The sequence below is a fragment of the Teleopsis dalmanni genome, chromosome X (assembly GCF_002237135.1).
Source record: "Teleopsis dalmanni isolate 2A chromosome X, ASM223713v2, whole genome shotgun sequence".
Classification (NCBI taxonomy): domain Eukaryota; kingdom Metazoa; phylum Arthropoda; class Insecta; order Diptera; family Diopsidae; genus Teleopsis; species Teleopsis dalmanni.
The window spans coordinates 48,839,364-48,859,699 of record NC_051848.1 but is presented as its reverse complement, the minus strand read 5'-3'; the positions used below and the strand labels follow the sequence as shown (position 1 = coordinate 48,859,699).

General features: G+C 29.1%; 3 protein-coding genes across 4 annotated transcripts; 1 reads left to right on the top strand and 2 right to left on the bottom strand.

Moving 5' to 3' along the window:
* Positions 1-1,157: 1,157 nt before the first annotated feature.
* LOC119689103 (nucleoside diphosphate-linked moiety X motif 19-like) lies at positions 1,158-3,183 on the bottom strand. Its single transcript, XM_038103841.1, has 5 exons — positions 2,948-3,183; positions 2,402-2,883; positions 2,241-2,322; positions 1,561-1,768; positions 1,158-1,495 (listed from the first exon to the last, which is right to left on the bottom strand). The coding sequence occupies exons 1-5, from the start codon at positions 3,035-3,037 to the stop codon at positions 1,287-1,289; spliced, it is 1,071 nt and encodes a 356-aa protein (XP_037959769.1). The 5' UTR covers positions 3,038-3,183; the 3' UTR covers positions 1,158-1,286.
* Positions 3,184-3,930: 747 nt separating this feature from the next.
* LOC119689120 (nucleoside diphosphate-linked moiety X motif 19-like) lies at positions 3,931-7,013 on the top strand. 2 transcript variants are annotated; one of them, XM_038103867.1, is made up of 5 exons: positions 3,931-4,013; positions 4,235-4,446; positions 4,506-4,766; positions 6,336-6,417; positions 6,491-7,013. In XM_038103867.1, exons 2-5 carry the CDS (start codon positions 4,271-4,273, stop codon positions 6,890-6,892), a joined length of 921 nt encoding a protein of 306 aa, XP_037959795.1. In that variant the 5' UTR covers positions 3,931-4,013; positions 4,235-4,270; the 3' UTR covers positions 6,893-7,013. The 2 variants fall into 2 exon arrangements, with proteins under 2 accessions (XP_037959795.1, XP_037959794.1); XM_038103866.1 differs by lacking the exon at positions 3,931-4,013 and adding an exon at positions 4,039-4,181.
* Positions 7,014-12,375: 5,362 nt separating this feature from the next.
* Positions 12,376-17,478, bottom strand: LOC119689052 (actin-binding protein IPP). Its single transcript, XM_038103794.1, has 6 exons — positions 16,735-17,478; positions 16,171-16,644; positions 15,918-16,109; positions 13,030-13,871; positions 12,715-12,970; positions 12,376-12,615 (listed from the first exon to the last, which is right to left on the bottom strand). The coding sequence occupies exons 2-6, from the start codon at positions 16,582-16,584 to the stop codon at positions 12,478-12,480; spliced, it is 1,842 nt and encodes a 613-aa protein (XP_037959722.1). The 5' UTR covers positions 16,585-16,644; positions 16,735-17,478; the 3' UTR covers positions 12,376-12,477.
* Between the last annotated feature and the right edge of the window lie 2,858 nt (positions 17,479-20,336).

Below are 20,336 nucleotides of genomic sequence, written 5' to 3'. Positions count from 1 at the left end.
TCTTTCTCTATTAAATTCATGTACCTATTTAATATAACAAAGTTTTCAAGTACATTGTGAAATTAACTTTATTCCCATGTTTTAAATTAATAAACCTTAAAATAATAAGTAATATAAGCAATAAATGTAAATCTAATAATAAATTCAAAATTAAAATATAAATACAAAATTATTTCTTCAATAAAATATTTCGCATTAAGACCAAAATTAATACAAATCAGTTTTCCGTACTATTTTGCTGCGATATTTGTCATAATATTGTGCGCTTTTAAATCATCATTTCACACAAACGTGCAGTAGACATTTCGTCTCCGCACATTTGGGTGCATTTTTATTTTCGAGCCTGCACACAAAATGTGCTTCTCGTATTCTTTTCTGCACACGTTGTGTGCGAGGGCATGTTGGCTGCCGCACACACAATGTGCTGTGCGAAATAACTTCGGCACAAACACCGAATGCGTGTGCGAGTTTTATTTCACTCCACCACACTCGTGTGAAATGTGCGTTTCGTTTGTGCACACAAGATGTGCACTTAAGATGTGCACAAAAATTTTCGCACACCACATTTGTGGTGTGAAATTTTAGAATCGCACAACATTTGTGCGTGGTGTTTTGCATTTTTGTGCACAGCACAGTGTTTTTCTGAACCCTGATATTAATTACTGTTCGGAAAGCAATTGTAAAAAAATCCTTAAAATTTTTTTTATTTTTCTATATTACTTTATTTCGTGTTAAATGAGTTCAATAGGTTCAATCTATATTCCCTGATTTATTCTTACAATACTGTTTTAAAACATATATATATATATATATATATATATATATATATATATATAATATATAAAAAAGATCTTTACTTAAAGAGTTGTAATATACAGAAAATATCTATTTAATTATTGTTTAAAAATACAGTTTCAGTATATTGAACTCCAACACTATGATAACTAGTATTGAATTTCAATATAAAAAATTAAATATCTAAATTTAACAAAATCTTTTGTTTTTCTATCTTATAAACCCTTATAAACAAATCCACAATTAAAATTATAAATTGCTTTCTACCATAAGTTTAGAAAAAATAACTTGACAATATCACATATATGGTATTTAGCAAATTAATTTAAATAATAAAAAAAATTATAAATAATTATCACCGATATTCATATAGAAGTGTATATAAATGCAAAAGCATAGCACAACTAATCAATATATATAATAAATTATTAAAAAACTTTTAAGTTAACTTAAAACTACTTAACAATATAGAAAAATTTCTTTTTTTTATTTTAAAGTTTAGGTTCACTTAATTTCACTTTGAGGGGACTCAAGTGTTCATCGATTGGTGGTATGTTTAATTCGACTTGTATGTCAAATATATCGAATAATAATACTAAGCGATGTGACCGCTGTGTAACTTTTCGGAACTGGTCTAATGAGCCATCAAAAGTAATTGTTTCCTTAATGAGAGTCGGCATAACGTGATAAAAATCATCACCTGTAACGATTGAATATTTTATATAACAAGTGATAGCTTACATTCTTGAAACATTGCATACATACCAGATAGCGTGGCAACTAGTCCCTCTTTGCAACGGTAATAAAGTGGCATAAGTAAAGTTGAGCCTTTTTTAGAACGTCCAATCGTGAAACGTAGCAAATGTGACCAGTTAAAGATGTTGGTTAAACGCGATATCTCGTAGTACTGTATGTAAGGTAACCAAATCGTACGTTTCGTGAAGTATTGCAAAGAATCAAATGGTGTAAGCCACTTCAAATAGAAGTAAATTAAATATTAAAATTGATTTTAATAAATATAATGATAGTATTCCATTATAAAAACTCTACTTAACCTTATATATTTAAATTTAATTAATTTAAGAGAAATTCCTTTTTCATCTAACATTGCAAAACGTTATGAACTGCTTAATGAATTAGATGTCATAAATATCAGAAAATATGTGAATAAGGTAGACGAAACGGGTTAACACTTAATAATTGAAGCAATGCATGCAAAAAGGGTAATTATATATATTATACTATATTATATTTTAATATTGAAAAAGAAGGTAGTTAAAGCAGTCATTCGATAAATTTCAGAAAAAAATATTAAACAATACATTTAATAAGTCTTTTTTCTTTCCCTTCTTCTTCTGTTCAAATATATGACGTTGATCACTTCAATTACATTTTAAGAATATTTCTCTAAATTATACTAGAAGTATTTACAATATATTACATACCAACTTCTCTTGAACTTCAGTAGGTTCTAATAACAAATTAGGCAACTGATCTAATCCAACAAAATAGAAAACAGTATCAAACCTACAAAAATCATATAAAATGTTAAATATTTTAAACTGATCCATAGAAATGTGATTGTATATATAATATAAGTAGTTACTTTCTAGGTGAAGTCATCGGGCTGCGCCAGACTGACCATTCATATAAACACCACAAGTCTGGTACCACTTGCAGTTTCTTACATAGTTGAATAAATTGTTTAGCATCGTTGTGTATAAGATTTTGCCAATACACACGATCAAAATCTTCATTAAACAACGCACAGCCATTAGTATCAGCATTTAGTGTACGTTTATCACGACAAAGTAAAATGCCAACTTCCTCAAATGCTTCACGAATGGCAGTTATACGTAGAGATATATCACGTGAAAAATGTATGCCACCTGTCATTAAAGGACTAGGTCTGTTAGTAGTACTGGGATCAATAATAAGTTCTTGTAGCTTTGCATCTGTAATACCAAACTCTTGAAAGTAATCAAGCCAGTCAGTGGATTCATCGGCTGTAATTTCAAAGCTGCCGCCTGGAAACACGCAGTGATCAGGTGCATATGCAGTTTCAGGTGTACGTTTAAAGAGCAATACCTGTAGCGATTAAATTATAAGCAATATATGCGCACAAGTTCATAAGTAAATATGTAAATTTTACCTTGTAGTCGTAGTGCTTAGATGTGCCATCATCACATTTAGCAACAATAATAGTACTGGCAGAAGGACGAAATTCAGAACCGGGATCCATAGTTTAATTTATTCTATGCTCAGCTATTTTAGCGTTCTTAAGTACTTATATGCATTTGTTAATAATGATCAAAACTCTCTAACCTAAATATCATTTATAAACTTTGTACTTTGAACAATTGTTTACAAAAGCAACGAATATTATTTATCGATGTACGATGTGCGTGAAGATAGTGTCGACGATTATTCCAAAATGGAATTGGAACATTTTTCGCCGCATCTGAAATGCAATATACTATAACTAAGGAAAAATTTATTATTTTAATAAAATGAATGCGGTAAAAAGCATTTTTAAGTAGAATACTGAAATTATTTTATTATCTCTGTCTAACTTTTATGTGTAAATCATGCAGTTTGCCTAAAAAATTAAAAATAAAAATCTGCCACAAAAGATGGAGTCACTAATAGCTCATATTAAAAAGGATAAAATTAACCTTCATAATGTATAAATGTGTACAAATTGTTTGATTAATATAAAAGCAGTGCTGCGAAGAAGGAAGATATGTCATTTTTAAGTACTAATCAATTAAAACTTTATTACTTAATCAAAAATTATGAAATAAAAAGCACATAACAGTATAAAAGATGTTTTTTATTCTATATATACTAGAAGTTTAGAAGAAAATAGCACAAACTTGAAGTTTGACACTCGATAACTCGTAAGTTAATCGAACAAGTTATAGATATGAATACATAATATGAAAGCTTGAAGTCTCTTCCTTCAATTAAGCTAATAAAAAAATGATATTTACTTTTAAAGTTATAATTAATTTCGTAATATAAACTTTTTTAGAAAATAACATTTTCCGGCGAAAAATGTTCCAATTCCATTTTGGACTTAGCGTCGAGACTATCTTTACGCACACACATATTTATCAGCTTTTTCTTACTTATCGATCACTTGCTCATGTTATCGAGAGCAACAGCTGTGAGCCAAATTTCCAAAACAGCTGTTTCGTAGCAGAAAACAGCACGGGGTAAGTTGCTACGTTGTTTTTGTACTTTAGTTTTGTTGTGCAATTTTAGTTTAAAAATTTTTGCTGCTTTATTGTTTTTTTTTAAAAATGTCAAAAATACGTAACTCTGCTAGTTTAATTTTGCTGGCAAAAGATAAAAGCCAACCCAGCAATTGTTTTAATTACAAAGTAATTATTTAGCGTGAAAATCCATAGCAATCTAAATAATTACTCGTTTGCAGACTTTGCTCTTCAGTCGCCATGAGAAGGCGACATTTATGCCCAACTCTTGTGTGTTCCCTGGTGGTGTACATGAAGCGGCGGACGAGTCACCACTTTGGTTGAAACATTTTGATAAATTTGGTTTACAAAAAGAAAAACTGCAACAACTAAAACCTGCGAATGGAGAACGCCCTAGTATGTTCAAGCCAAGCAATGAAAACTGTTTAGAAAGGTGAGCCTTTAAACATAGAAAATTCTTATTTACTTCGATATATTTTCTATATATTGCAGAGAGATATCTTTACGTATAACTGCAGTGCGTGAAACATTTGAAGAAGTTGGTGTTATGTTGTGCCACAATCAGGACACTATTAAAGATAGCAATGGTTATGGTTATTTTCTAGAAGATTTTGATCGTCAGCACTGGCAACGTTTAGTACATAATGATGCTTCACAATTTATTAAAATGTGCCAAGAATTGAATGTGTTTCCTGACTTGTGGAGTTTACACGAATGGTCTACGTGGCAAACACCTTTAACATTTAAGAAGAGGTAGGTTTTCTGTTTCCAAAATAAATATTTATGACTAAAATATAATGTAGACAACTTTTATATTACATACTTTCCTTATCAAATTAACAAAACTCCAGAAAAATGTACGAACATAAAAGTCAAGTACGGCTTTGGGTCAGTTGGTTAAGGACCACTGACTCCAAGTTTCAAATTTGTCAGGACACGAGTTGGATACCTAGTACTTGCAGTTTAAAAAAAAAAAAAATTATTTACGAATAATTAAATACAAGAATTATTTCCAAGACCACTGATGATGGGTATTTCGTAATACTCGAAACAGCTGTTTCGTCAGTCAAAAATTCAATTAATTAAAATAATATAAAATAAATTTCTGTTGTTGTAATTCACTACTGTTCGAAAAACCTTTTTAGCGGATTTATGTAATATAGTATTAGCAAGTAGAATAGAGGCTGACAAAAGGATTTAAATATATTGAAAGTTTTTAGAATGAAACAACCAAACTTAAGATTTAATATTGGGTTCACACTAGAGTTTAGTTTGTAATTTTAGCTGTCAATTGTTGTTGTTTTTAATACAAAATGAAAATTATGACAGCTATAATTAAAAAACAAAACTTTCGTGTGGATCCAGTATAAGAACGCGATATTCTAGAGAATAATACCACTAGTGTAATTAGAATATACTGATATTTTCTTTCAAATTAATAACAATACATTTTGCCTATTACTTTCAATTTTTAAATTAAAATCTTTTAAGATATATTTTTGTCTTGCAAACGATAAAAATATGAGATAAAAAAAACTCAATTGTGGTAAAAATAATTCTGATATATTTGTTTCGTAATTTAAACACATTTGTTGTAATTACCTTAAATAAGATACAGCAATAGTTGTAGTTTTTCACATAAATCTGTATAATAATGTACCTCGGTTTAATATTTATAAGTGTAAACATAGTTTCAATACAATTAATATTCGTGATATTTTTGTATTTATATTTATAAAATTAATTTTATATAAATAATTATTTAGAGGGATTTTAATAAAGCTTCTTTGTCACCATACAAAGAAAGCGTAGCTTTACAGCAACACGAGTACTTTATTCATAAATAATTATTATTATTGTATATTATATTATTATTATATAAATAATTATTATTATATAAATAATTATTATTATATAAATAATTATTATTAGAGTTGAGGCTCACATGTGATCAGTAGGAAACGATTCATTCTTTTTGAACCAATTTGTTAAGATATTGAAGCTTTCAATCGTTTCAGAATCAGACACATTTGATGTGGATTGGGAACGTTATCTTCACTGTTATTTATCGTATCATTATCAGTATTAAACTCATTTAGATCCGTCTTGAAGTTAAAAACTAAAAACTTGAATTTAAAAACTTGAAAAAAAACAGAAAGGAGAGTTTTAATTTGTGAGCCTCTACTGTATTATATATTATAAATTAAGTTACTACCTTTGTTGGTACATTGCATTTATCTAAAATAAAAAATTTATTAATTAATTATTTACGATATCTAATAACAATATTGATTTATAAAATTTGTTTATTTTTATTTCCAGATTCCAAACAGCCTTTTTTATGGTAGCATTACAAAAGACGCCAGAACTTTTAATCGAAAAAAATGAAGTTGCCCATTATGCGGTATGCTAAATTAACAAACAAATATACTACACTATGTTATATAACATTAACAATTAATTTTTAATTATTTTAGTGGAAATCACCTTTAGAATATCTTAAATCTTATGTCAACAAAGAACTTTATTTACCACCACCTCAATTCTATGAACTGTCACGTTTATTGCATAAAAAAGATATTGAAGAGTTAAGAGATTTTGCATGTCGTAGAGCTGCAAAAGGATCTATTCTGATGTTACCAGTACAATACAGATGTACTGATGGCATTGTGGGACTATTACCCGGAGATGATATGTATCCGAAAGATACAGAGGGAATAAACGATTTTATACCAGTTAAGGCTACCATGCAAGATTTTCGTAGTGGTGCCACTAGATTACATAGATCAGAATTTGTTAATCCAAATAAGGGTACTCTTCTACTTAACTTTCCACTTAAAGATGGTCAGCTTAGTCCAGTATTTACAAGTACATCGTGAAGTACATATATACATGCCACAAAGTCTTTAGTTGCATTTATTTTAATTTTTATTAAAAAAAAATTTTTTATGCTAAGCATATTAAATATGTTAATAAATTGTTGTATTCTACAACATAGATGGTCTAAATTTGATCCATTTTAATTTTTATAATTATTTTAATTTGTTTAATTTTATTTCATTGTTATGCTATAGATAATTTCTTTTTTTATATGCATATTTATTGTATCATCTCTTACAAATGAGACTAACAATAAATTTTTAAATATTAACAATAATTACATCATGCTATTTAATTATAGAATATAAAATAAAATATGTAATCCCCTTTATATAAATCGTATATTACGAGCCTCATTAAAATTACTTTGACCAAATTACACTGGGATATATAATTTTTTAAGGAAAAAAGTGGTACTTTTATTCTGACTATTAGCTGCATGATCTGCTCTTTTTAAACGATAATTACTAGATATATGTTAAGTACAATATTTTTAGCTAACGTATTTACATATGCTGTCAAGGTTTTAATTCCATTTTTTAAAGTTATCAAACTAAGCTTTAACTAGGGGAATTGCAGATGTTAATAGATACTTTTATTTTTAATGTACCATGGTGCGGGGGGTTAATGACTATATTCAGTGCTTTAAATTCTCTTTTGGTGTACTAGCATTATCAAATAGCTGAGTATTTGGCACAAGTTGTTTATAAGGCTATGTAACTTAGACTTCAATATGCTTACATCAATTTAGTCGCCTGGCTAGTTGAATGCCTACGTATGTTATGTTATGCGATTATTCAATCTAAATGTTATTTAATAAAATTCTGGAGACCTACTATGACTTAGGGTAAAAATGACCATTTCTCCACCCTTAATAAATGAATTTAAAGTTGGCTAAAAGGTAACACAGCAACTATGTTTCGGCAAAAAATTGATATGTCATTGGAAAACGCAGTGGTGATAATGAAATCACTTATTGGGATATCAGATGTGTGAAGTGCATAGATGTATTAAACATGCGGTGTGTGAAGTGCAAAGAGGATTTAGATGTATTAAATTTTTAGTAAAAATGTGTCTGTTTACATTTGTGTGGTAAAGTATAAAAATGAGTTTAAAGCGAAACAAATTTCCTTGAAACAAAAGTTAGACATTTTAAAATGTTTTAAATTTAAAGAAAACCTCGCTGACATTGGAAGAAGCTCCTACTACATTAGCTCCTACTACTGTAAGGACTATTTGCAATCGTGATGCGAACAAGATTAAGGACTATGGAAAAGCGGTCACACATTTGCAGGCCAAACAAGTTACAAAAATTAGAAGTCCCCATTATCCGTCTGGTTAGAAAATTAGAATCAAAGAAGAATCCCATCGAGCCAAATGATAATTTAGTATAAGGCTCCGCCGACATGAAAAAAGGTGGTTTTCTATCCGATGCAAGTCTATTGAATTTAATTAAGATTACATAAATGAGAAGACAATACACCGCCTATTTATAAAAGTTTGGCTGTAGGAAAAATTGTCCACTTAAGACGGTTATCCGTCCACTAGCGCTGCTTGTTTTTCAATATATTAAGTTATTTAAATAGTTTACTAACACTATGTCTAGTAACTAGCACTATGCTTGCTTTAATAGGCGTTATAAGCTTAAAATGCTTATTAAAAAAATAATTTTATATATAATGAAAAAATTAACAAATTAGAACTGTTGGAATAGAATTCTTTTTTTATAACAAAAAGGCGAAAAAACTTATATACATTTACATTAATAATTTTACTTTATTCACTTTCCATCTAAATTTATTGTGTACATTTAAAAATACATTTAGTAATATAAATTATATTTAACTATTTATTATTAAATAAAAATATATTGCAAATTGCTGAGCATGGAATTTCTAGGAAATTAGGAAAAGATTCGGTTTCATATTATATTATATATTAATATTTATTTATCTTATTCGGATATTGTGTATAAATACGAACATTTTTATTATTATCTTATAAACTGTAGTTCCTTTAGAAGGTTCCCGATATATAATAAATATTTCTTTAATATAACGTATATATAATGTTTACATATAGACTAAATATAACAAAAATTTTAAATGAAAAGGGGAGGATTCATAGTTTTGACTAATAGTGAAATAGAGTATGAAACTTTTTGTAATTTAGATTAGTTTTTAGTAACAACAATTTTGTACACCAATATTTTAACAATTTTTTTCCATTACTACTATTTAGTAATTTTAATAATATAAATATTATTGTAATAATATGTTATATTATTAATTATAATTATATTATTGTATTTAATTTTTTTTTTTATATAATAACTAATAATATATTACTATTATTATCATGTTGGCTGAATACACATATATAAACTTTATTTTCGTATTTACTTATTTACCGAAATGTCTTTAAAGACGAGGTCTACGGAAGTCTCAAAATATATAATGATTTACAAGTTTTTATTTTATTTAGTATATTATTACGTGTTAAAATATTCACTACGTATTTTAGATGTAAAAATAATTGTTTTAATTGTTTATAATAACTATACTTTACTAGTATGAGTAAAATAAAAAATAGAAGACTATATTGACTTGCGATAAATTACGATAAAATACTATATAATTAAGTTTTATATGATAAAAAAAATTCTTTATACACTTTCAGTATAAAATATTCTAAAATAATCTTAAGATTCCGTACTATCAAGATGTTATCTCTTTAAATTGTTAATATTTTTTTTTTTTACTTAAATCTGAGAAGTCATTCGATAACAATGCGAACTCATTCAATAAAAAATATGTTATTTTATTTAGAATATTTCCATACTGATTGTGTATATTATTGTCTACTACGATTGTATAAATGAATTATTAAATCAAAAATTGTTTTTAACAATATACAAGCTCGCCCATTGAAGTATTCTATTTCGTTATCGCTTCAGAAGCTCTTATTTCCAAACAAAAGTTACTTATAGCATTTCTGTAGACCTCGTCGAGTCAATTGTCACTTTACACATACACATATATATTTTTTTATAATTTACAACTATTTAGTTTTTTGTTTTATATATTTACTTAGTCCATCTAATGCAATTCCATGTAAATAAGACTTAATTATATACTTAATTAGCTTAATTATAAGTTTTTTTGAACTTACACAACTAAAAATTATTATATATTATTTAATAAATACATAAATTGATATATTTATTCAAGTGTTATATGTTAAACATATATATTGTATATATATAGTTACATATATATAGCAATTATAATTAAATATTGCAAATAAAATAATTAAATGCAAGTATTGGTGTTAAGTAGCATTTTAAAGAAACAAATTGAAGCGATTGGCTGTAGTTATGGTTTTTTTCGGGAAGAATACTTTAAGACATTTCTATCAAAATAAAAAATTAATTAATTTTAATATAAGAACTTTCAACTAAAAAAATATTACTACATTTTTTAATTATACTGTATTTATATTTAAAATTGATTGTTAAATTAGCATTTCCTTTTCACTGTATTATTAAATTATACGGTTGTATATGGTAGAAACTAAGGGATTAATATTAAACTAAAAACTATCTTTTTTGCATTTTATCTTATCATAAAGTTAAAGGAAATTATATAGAAAAAAAATTGTGTGATTCACTATAATGAAATAATATCAAGTAATGACCACGCTATATAAATTTTTTCACAGTAGCCAATATTAGGTCTGTTCCACGAGCTACTCATAGTAAAACATGAGTAAAACAGAAGTAAAATTTACACAAAAATACTTGAAAATTTGCTGGTGGAACGCGCTTGTGTATACACAGTGTTTACTCAAAGTTACTATGAGTAGCTCGTGGAACAGACCTATTGATACCTATTGACTATAGACTACCTATTGATTAAGAACAACAGTTATTTTGAAAACAAATCGATAAAAAATATTGTAATACATATATATTTAAAGCTACAGTGAAAACAATACTGACTTTATATATATATATATTTTATAAAGACATATATAAATATATATATTCATACAATGTTATATATATATATATGTACAATTATGTATATAAAATACATAAAATTAAATATATATATAATATAAAAATTTTATCGCAGCCTTACTAATGTATTTGGTGATAATTCCAACAACTTAAACGCGTTCTTACTGTAGTGCCCGGTGTGTTATATTTATAAGGTGAAATAGACAATTATGGTATAGTGCCTGGTATAGAGACCTATTATTATTTGAACTGAATGATTGAAATAAAAATAAAATTGTAATTGATTTTATGTGAAGCATTTCCAAAGGGCTTAAACAAAAATTTGCCTCAAGACACCATGAAACACTAGCTCTGTGCTAATATAGACTACATAAATATTTGGTATAACTAAATCAAACTATATATATTAAAAAACAATATTTTAATACATAAAAAATATATGAATTACGCAGCAAACTGCTATAAGTTGGAATGTATTCAAGTATTTTCAACATAAATCAGTTACAAGCCCTTAGAATTGTATAATCTATATATAGTAAATAAGAAATACTTAAGGATATCATTTACTAAAATATTTTAAAGTAATAAAATTCTCTTTAAAGGTTGTAAATTTAAAAAGCTTTGAAGGTAGGCGCTTATAATTAATTTTATATTATATATGTATATATATATTATTTATAATAGCAATTTTTCATTGATAAGTTTATAAGGCATAACAAATTATTAAAATTATCTCAAAAAAAAAAAAAATACACAGTTTCTGTGACCCCATACATGTCTTGTTTCAATAAAATGCTAGTATATTATTAGATAATGGCTTTCTTTATAAACTAACAAATTATTTTATAAGTGCCAGACGTATTGCAATTCTAGAAAAAAAATTCGAAGAAATTTAAATTAAAAAAAGCAAGAAAAGGGAGAATTACGCTTCTTTTAAACCTGAGAGCGCTTAAATTATTGTTTCCTATTTAAGCACTGTATATAGTATATCCATTTCAATCTAATCTAATTGTGGATATAATCGTTATATTGCATAATAATAATATACAATACATTTCTTAAAAAAGCAGTTTAACTATCATAAAAAGCAACTACCACTTAATGTGGTACAGTGACCACACACACATAGCAAACAAGAAATTTCTAAATTTCATACCTCTATATTTTATTTGCCTGTTTTTAATTTATATTATAAGTATACTTAGCAGACATTATCTTATTTACTAAATACTATAGTAAAATATTTTTGTATTATTTGGACTTATTAGATACAAAATCATGTAAAGATAAATACTTTAAAAACTTAATTAGGTGTATTGAGAGCACATTTTATATATATAAAAGAAAAGAACCAAATGTTAATGTTGGTTATGTGTGAAACGTTAATACTTAAAAGCAATATAAATAAATAATTAAAATTATAATAATACATGTATATAAATATTAGTGAAATTAAAAGTGTAACGTGAAAAACCGTTTAATGAGCGTAAATAACAATAACAGGTATGATATTAATATGCCATAGGCAAAAATTTTTTGTATTTGCGTAGTAGAAACTAAGCGTTAAACAACAACAGCCCCTGCTTCTGATCGACTCATCGGCAAGTCTGGACAATTTTTCCAAGTATCTGATAGAGGATCATAGCATTCGACTGCACTAATCGTTATATGGGCACGATAGAAGTTAACTTCTTCACAAGGCTAAACGAAAAATAAACACATTAGTAGGAATTCCTTTTCTTTGAAAATATCATATATTTCTTTATATACATAGGTATTATAGAACGTGCATATATTTACCTGATCGCCACCAGCTACGTAAAGTAGGCCATCAGCTGCTGCTACAGCTGGTATAGCACGTGGTACCGACATGGAACAAACAGTTGACCACTTATTTTCATCAAAACTATAACGTTCCACGGAACTAAGCACATCTTGTGCACTACTGTTTCCACCCACCACATACAGAAATCGATCTAAAATGGCTACGCCCATTTGACAACGAGCTGTTTGCATGCGCGCCAATGGTTGCCATTCTTCAGTCACAGGATTATAACTATACGTAAAAATAAAAATTTAGGTAAAGCATTTTAAAAGCATGGCGAACACCTTTACCTTATCAGATCTGGTAAATGCCTACACGATGTTGTGCAACCACCTACAATGTATATTAAACCCTCAAAACTCACCACACCCATGCTAAACCGTGGTTCAGGTAAGCTTCCGATAAATTTCCAAACATTACTCTCAGGGTTATAGGATTCCATAGAACCACCTATATCATCACCAATCCAACCACCGACTGCAAAAAGATTACCACCCATTGTGCATAAACCAAATTCACAACGTGGCGTTATCATTGGCGCTATTGGTGCCCAAACATCATTTTGTGGATCGTAAACTTCGCCATTTGCTAAAATTTGTGAACCTCTCTCACCACCAATCACATAAATTTTACCGTTTAAAGCCGCTACTCCAGGCAGTATACGTCCAATTTCCATTGGTGCTGTTTCAGACCATTCTCGTCGAAATATATCAAATTTAGCAACAGTCTCAAAAATAGAATCGGCGGGATTCCAGGTGCGTGGTGTCTCACGACGTGAACCACCAATTATGTAAATATTCTTTTTTGCCAGTTGACGTGGACAAACGCGTAGGGGTACCAGTTGACCACGTTTCGAGGCAATGTCTCTACAAATGGAACGTAACGCTATTTTTACGGACATGTCACGACAGTCTTTTAAAGCCTGATCAATAACTTTAACCGGTACTAAAGCTAGACGGACGTGCGACAGTATATCAAAAACGAAGCATCTGCGTTGTGTAACATCATGTTTTATCCAACGTAATGCTGCTTGGAAAACTTGTGATTCCGAATCAACTCGTAGTAACTCCGAGGTGAGTAGTTGTGATAGTAATGTTTGTGGTGTATCAAGAAATTCGTCTTCCAGTGTTATCTGAAAAAATTAAGAGATTTAAAATAATTTAATATTAGACATAACAGTATCAAATTGTATTGAATTGAACTAATTAACGAAATATTAACAAAAAATTAGAAATGATAACCATCATCGCGTAACAAGAATTGTTAGTTGTTGTTAGTGTTAGTACTGAATTGTCTTACATCACTTATGGTGATGGCTGAATATTTTCGGATACGGATTATTTGGGTCTCTGGTCATAGGGACATCCAAAGCAACTGTATAGCAGATGAAATAGAAAGACATGGTACGACAGCACAAATTCTTCATGGAAAAGAAAGTGTGGGTATACCACTTCCTTCTTGTCGGCATTGAAAAAAATTATGGACATACCAAATATTTAAAAGAAGATGGTCAACAGTAAGAAAAGATCGGGGGAATTAATCAACCTATCCCGAGCAAATATATTCAAGATAGTGGGAACGATTACGGAACACTACCTGTTGGGAGGACATGTCGTGAGGCTCAATATCAGGACCTCCTTACATTGTAGACATTGCATGGAGGATGAGGAAGAGGAATCAACAATACGCGTTCTGCTACAGTGTCCTGTTTTCACAAGACATAGACTCTCCTACTTAGGGTCACACTTTTTCAATTCACTAAGAGAGCTAGATTCTATTTTCATAGCTCGTGTCAATGACTTTGTAGCCATTGATCCATTAGGTAGCTATGGTGATATTTATAACATCTTTTTTTTATATTCAACAAATTTAAGTTTTAACAAGTTTTACAGCTACTTCATAGCTTTCTTTTCGAAATGGTTATCTTGGCCCTAACGACTTTGCTTGACGAAACCCAAACTATAAAACTTTTGATCTTATTACTAATAGCTTGTAAATAAGCGTTTTAAACATCTTGTACTCAATTTAAGGTAATCAATTATGAATCAAATGAAGAATTCTTTAAGCCAGTTTTAGCAGAAACTCAGAATTGGAAGTATCGGAATTAAGCTGTTACCAGAGATATGACGAAAGATATTAATATTTAATTCATTTTAATATTTATATACATATGTAGTATAAGAAGAACGTTGTTCAGTAATCTTGAATCAGTTGTCAGTTGTTTTACGAGTGTGAAACCTAGTTATTACCTGAGATATGAACAAAGAGATTGGACTAAAATGACGAATATATGCTTAATTTGTGCACATGTATACAGTATAAGAACAACGTGTTTTATTTTTAGCAAAAAAAAAAAAAAACTACTTATTTTCCAAACAACTCAATATATAGATATTCATTATCTTAATTTTCTTGATATAATTCAGATATGACATTGGTTTAAAAGAGATAATGAATGTATGGCTTGTTATTTCCCAGTTACACAATAATTTTTCGGATGCTGGTGTAGTCATGGATATAACCACTACATCATACATAAAGTCAGATGAGCAAAGACTAAACAAAAGGTCATTTCTACTAAAATAATTACAAAAGTGCCACTTAAATATTTGTTATTCTATTATTACTGATATTATTTATAAAAAAAAGTTCTATCATATTTAAACTCATCTATAATTATTATATAAGACCGCCTGAACATATACACGCCCACACTTTCGCCTTTGGTTGTTGTTGTTCGCAAGGATGTAGACAATATGATGGGTTACGATGTGGATAGGTATGTTGGTTCATCATCTCACTTTTTTCTTCAAAAAATATCGCTTCAGGTACACTCTAAAAGGGAGTGGCCATTGCCACATATGTTCGCCATCCAGCCTTCGTTACGCCTATTGCTACAATATCGAAGAAGGGAATTCCAGTATCCTTTTTAGAATGTTTTATCAGACAAAATCCAACACTAAAGACAAATAATGACTAACAGAATAACGAATAACCGATAGATATACAACTATTATTTTTTCACATACTAAGACACACCACAACCGTATCTATATATATATGCTACAAAAGAACAAACACTATTGCATTTATTTAACTAATTCTAGCACGGAATTTATAATTTATGTATAATTACTCTACCATAGCAAAAAATAATTGATCTCCAATGTATACATACCGCTGGAAAATTTGAGTGTACAAAATTCAAAGCGCTCTTAGCCAGTGATTCGCAGCTGTGAGCTTCTGCAAAACGTAAAATACCCAGCGCATTGGAAGCATGCAGTTCGCGACATAGAAACTCACAGCAACCGTCAACAACCTCGTGTAATTGTAACATATCAGCTGCAGCCAGCAATTCCTGTACGTTTGTCTATGAGAAACCAGAGAAATTTTACATATACAAAAGGCAAGCTAATGGAAAGCACATTTACCTGTGTTATTTCACAGCGTCCGGTATAAATAAACTCTAAAAGTATACTCAAAATTTCACCATCAATGGTATGTAATATAACCGACTTCTGCTTGACCTCATTCAGCCCCAGTTCTGGTCGAAACATCGCCTCAAAGTAAGCGCTCGCCGCACTGAGCACTGCTCGATGTGCATTGAAAGTCACTCCACCAGCAACAATTTCAACGTCACAGAAACGTGATTGTTCACGCAGCTGGTTGAGGTTGTTCAGTACCTTGAATGGATAATTGGCATTGCAATAATATGGTAAATTTGTGCGTTGTGTTGGATTATTGAGTGCTGCTCCTTCGCTTGTGGCATCGGAAGCATTCCCATTGCAGCAATTTGCATTAAATTCGTTGTGTGGCGAATAGGTTTTTAACGGCGGCATAGTCATGCGTTGCTACTGCGTCGTGTCAATGTAAAAATGCTGCTCTAAATTTAATCTCTACAAAAGCTACAAACAATGCGTTTGTATTAAATAAAAATTAAATAATAATTAATTAAAATTTTGTTAAGATTTTACAAATATATTATATTTTAATACCTTTTCTTCACTTTCAATTTCATTACAAACGCCTTTTCCGACTTCGTTGCTCAATAAGTGCAACAATCTTATTAACCCTTCTGCTTTTTGCACCACTACCACTTCCACTTCCACCGCCACTACCCATACAATAAACAATGCAGCGAAGCCAAATTAAGCACTGCGTCGTGAACGTATGTTTTTATTTTTATTTTTAATTTGTATTTTGTAATCTACGCTTCAATTAGTTTAAATCAGTTTAATTACCGCAACAATTCACTGTTGTGCCTAAAGCTGGTGCACTGGCGTCTGTCTACTTAAAACTTTATAATTCGAAAGGCAATGGAATTTCATAGAACCGAGAGCAATAAATAATAATATAGGGCCGTGAGACGGAACTTTTAAGTAACTCTTAACACTTTTCTAATTAAAAAACTACTTATATATGCTATTCTTTAGTACTGACAAATAAAAAATCGAATTTAATTTGATAAATTTGTTAATTAAAACCTCTTGTTTGTTATTTGCAAAAAGAAACAGTTGAATAACTTAAACTAATGAACACCCCATTTTGCTGTTGTTTTATGACTTCACTCTGTTTAGTGAGAAAAAATTATGTACAAAGTAAATTCTCACAAGAAAATGCCAGCTGATTTCTTTAAGAGCAACAACAAAGAGTACAATGAAAAAACGGAACCTGCATAAGCAAACATTTTTGTTAGTGTATACAAAGAGCACTGACACTTAGCCAAAGTAGCGATTTTATGCAAAGCATAAATAAAAACAAAATTTTCAACACAGCTGTGAACTGTTTTATTTAAATCATTTACCTTAATGGATGAGTTCAAATTAGTTTCAATAAATATATAAGTATATTATTATTAAAAAAAAAATCGTTATATTTAACCCATTTCAGACCATAGTGTGTTGCACCACACGACCAGCTTTGAATATTTTTTAATATTCAAAGAATATTTTTTAATTTTCAAAGAATATTTTTTAATTTTCAAAGAATATTTTATTTTTTTTAGGTAAAGATAAAGTTAGAGTAATCTTTTAAGTAAGTATTAAACTCTTCTCATTTACTTAAACTTGTTTTTATTTTACTATTTACTATGGAAATTTAACCGTAAAATTCCAAGTCTGAAGTTGCCTGATACTTAATATACTCACCAAAATCAATTGTCATATAAAAATATATAAATATAAATTATTTAAATATATTAGGTCCGTTCAACCAACTATTCATATAATATTATTAATCAAATAAGATATGCAAGAGTATTTACCATCACTGAAATTAAAACATATAATTCTTTCTAATTAGTAGCAAATTATTATTAAGCAACCTCAAAAGAAAGCAAGGTGGTGTAATCGCGGTAAGATCACATGTATTCAATATGTGTGCCAATATGTTGTTTCTCAACAATGTCTCTTCGTTACGCTCGAAATGGGTGGAGTTTCCACTCTTTGATATATGTTCTTTGCTTAATACTGTTAATATCTGTTATTTCAGAAGCACCGCTATTTTTTTAAATACAAAAAAGGTAATAAAATTAATTTACAAACTATTACTTTTACAATTAGTTTTATATTTTTTGTATAAAAAAAATTTTTTTAGTATCATAAATTTTTAGCCGAGATACAGTCAATGAACGATCAGCATCAGCTTTGAGGAGCAAATCTGCAAAGACCGACCCAACTGACTTGGTAGCTGAGTCATTTCAGTATTTATTTTAACAAGAAATAAATGAAGTTCGATGTGCATTCAATGTTTTAGAAAATATACCGACAAATCAAAATTGTGGGCAGCACAAAGCTGTTTCCAACAGTGATGTACACTCCGCATATACGAAACGCCGCTACATTTATGTTACGAGCAAAATGCGTGAATACATAAAAAATCTTAAAATTAAAAAACAGACGCATCAAACATTAAATAAATAGTACCTCTTCAAGTTCAGAAGAGAACTGAACTACTCAGTTCTACTTGATGTAACTACCCAAATAGCCCCAACCACAAGTACACGATATGACATTATTAGTTACAGTGCTGGCGAATTATACAAATCAGACGAAAGCGATCTTGGCAATACTCATTCTTTAGAAACTTCAAACGGGATTGCATCGGTATCAAGACCATCATCTTCAGAAGGTCAACATAACGACAACGTGACGATGCCGTTGTCGACAGAAATTATATTGATTATTTGACGTATAAACAATTAACTAGTGAAAATAAGCGGTTTCAGTTATATAAAGAATCTATCTAAATGAATCTATCTTAACATGTAAATAATAGGGTTACTGGAAGTTTGATAGAAAATTGCTTAGATAACATAACCAAATATTTATTTCTTACAAAAACAATGTAAACTAATATATATATAAACAAATAAAATTCTAAGTTAGTCAGATCAGTCAGTCTATTTTGTGTTTCCAATTTTCTGCCTTTTTCTCAAGAAGGCATCTAATGTAGTTTGCGTTTTTCTTTGGCGCTCTGTTAGAAGTTGTTGATAAGTGGTTAAAGCATCTATAACACCCCGTCTTGATTTTGAATTCCTGTCAAAATTTTGATCATTTTCAACAAATCGGTCCATAATTTCAGTTGTAGTGATCAAACTCCTTTTAACAAACGCCATCGAAAGTTCTTTTTGCTCTTCATCTTAATCACTATTATCAATATTTTTGTTTTCTTTTTGCTCAGTTAATTCCTTGGGCACATTTACCTCATCTAAACCTGTTTATTTCGCTAGTTCCACTACTTCTTCCACTATTTCATCCATATCAACAGAACGTCTAATGTCTTCGCTCTTACTTAAATCTGGCCAAATGTTCTTCCATACTCCTTTAAAAGATCTTTCTGTTATCTCATTCCAAGAAAGATTTACATTTTCTACAGCATGATATTGAAGTTTTTCCAAAATTCTCTTATTGATTGTTTGTCTTCTCCGTCTATTTTTTAAAATATCTGCTTAAATGTTCAGGTTGAAATAAAAGAGCGCTAAACCGAAACAGCGTTAAGCGGGGTCTTGCTGTATATTTATTTAATATTTGTTCAAGTACATATTTTGATAATGAAATGTTTATATTTATTATTCCCGTGTAATCATTATATTATATTTTTTTATATAAACACATAAACATTATATCACAATCATTCCAAAATGTGGAAGAATTTATCATATTTATTTTGAATCCATAGAGAATCCATAGAGAAATAAAAACAAGAGAAGTAAAAAATTTTTTTAATATTAATTGGTATGGTTATTACGATGATCCTTAAGAGAAAATTTCATCTTTCGGATTGAAACTCAAATTATATTCGTTATACCTATACTTTAGAATTTGACGGTTATCCTTAGAGAAGAATTCATTTGTATAGTGAATTGTTCATTAGCTTGGAAACAGGGTGTGGACAAGATGCTTGAACAATCTATTTATGTTTTTTTTTATACTTTGTTTAATTTTATTCAGTTTAAACTTTTTTTATTTTTATTTCCGAAAGAAACATTTTTTTTTGTACTTCACTTCTGCAGTGTTTGGATATTATTATCCGGAAATTAAAATAAAAAAAAAATAAAGTGATTTTATTTATAAAACAAACTCACAACTCTGAACAG

Coding starts and splice junctions, on each gene's coding strand:
- LOC119689103 (XM_038103841.1), bottom strand. CDS start 3,037: ATGGATCCCGGTTCTGAATTTCGTCCTTCTGCCAGTACTATTATTGTT. Junction 2,323..2,401: donor CCGATGACTTCACCTAGAAA/GTAACTACTTAT, acceptor TGATTTTTGTAG/GTTTGATACTGTTTTCTATT. Junction 1,769..2,240: donor CTGAAGTTCAAGAGAAGTTG/GTATGTAATATA, acceptor TTCTATTTGAAG/TGGCTTACACCATTTGATTC.
- LOC119689120 (XM_038103866.1), top strand. CDS start 4,101: ATGTCAAAAATACGTAACTCTGCTAGTTTAATTTTGCTGGCAAAAGAT. Junction 4,182..4,234: donor GCAATTGTTTTAATTACAAA/GTAATTATTTAG, acceptor ACTCGTTTGCAG/ACTTTGCTCTTCAGTCGCCA. Junction 4,767..6,335: donor CCTTTAACATTTAAGAAGAG/GTAGGTTTTCTG, acceptor TTTTATTTCCAG/ATTCCAAACAGCCTTTTTTA.
- LOC119689052 (XM_038103794.1), bottom strand. CDS start 16,584: ATGACTATGCCGCCGTTAAAAACCTATTCGCCACACAACGAATTTAAT. Junction 13,872..15,917: donor TACACTCAAATTTTCCAGCG/GTATGTATACAT, acceptor TAATTTTTTCAG/ATAACACTGGAAGACGAATT. Junction 12,971..13,029: donor CATTTACCAGATCTGATAAG/GTAAAGGTGTTC, acceptor TTTTACGTATAG/TTATAATCCTGTGACTGAAG.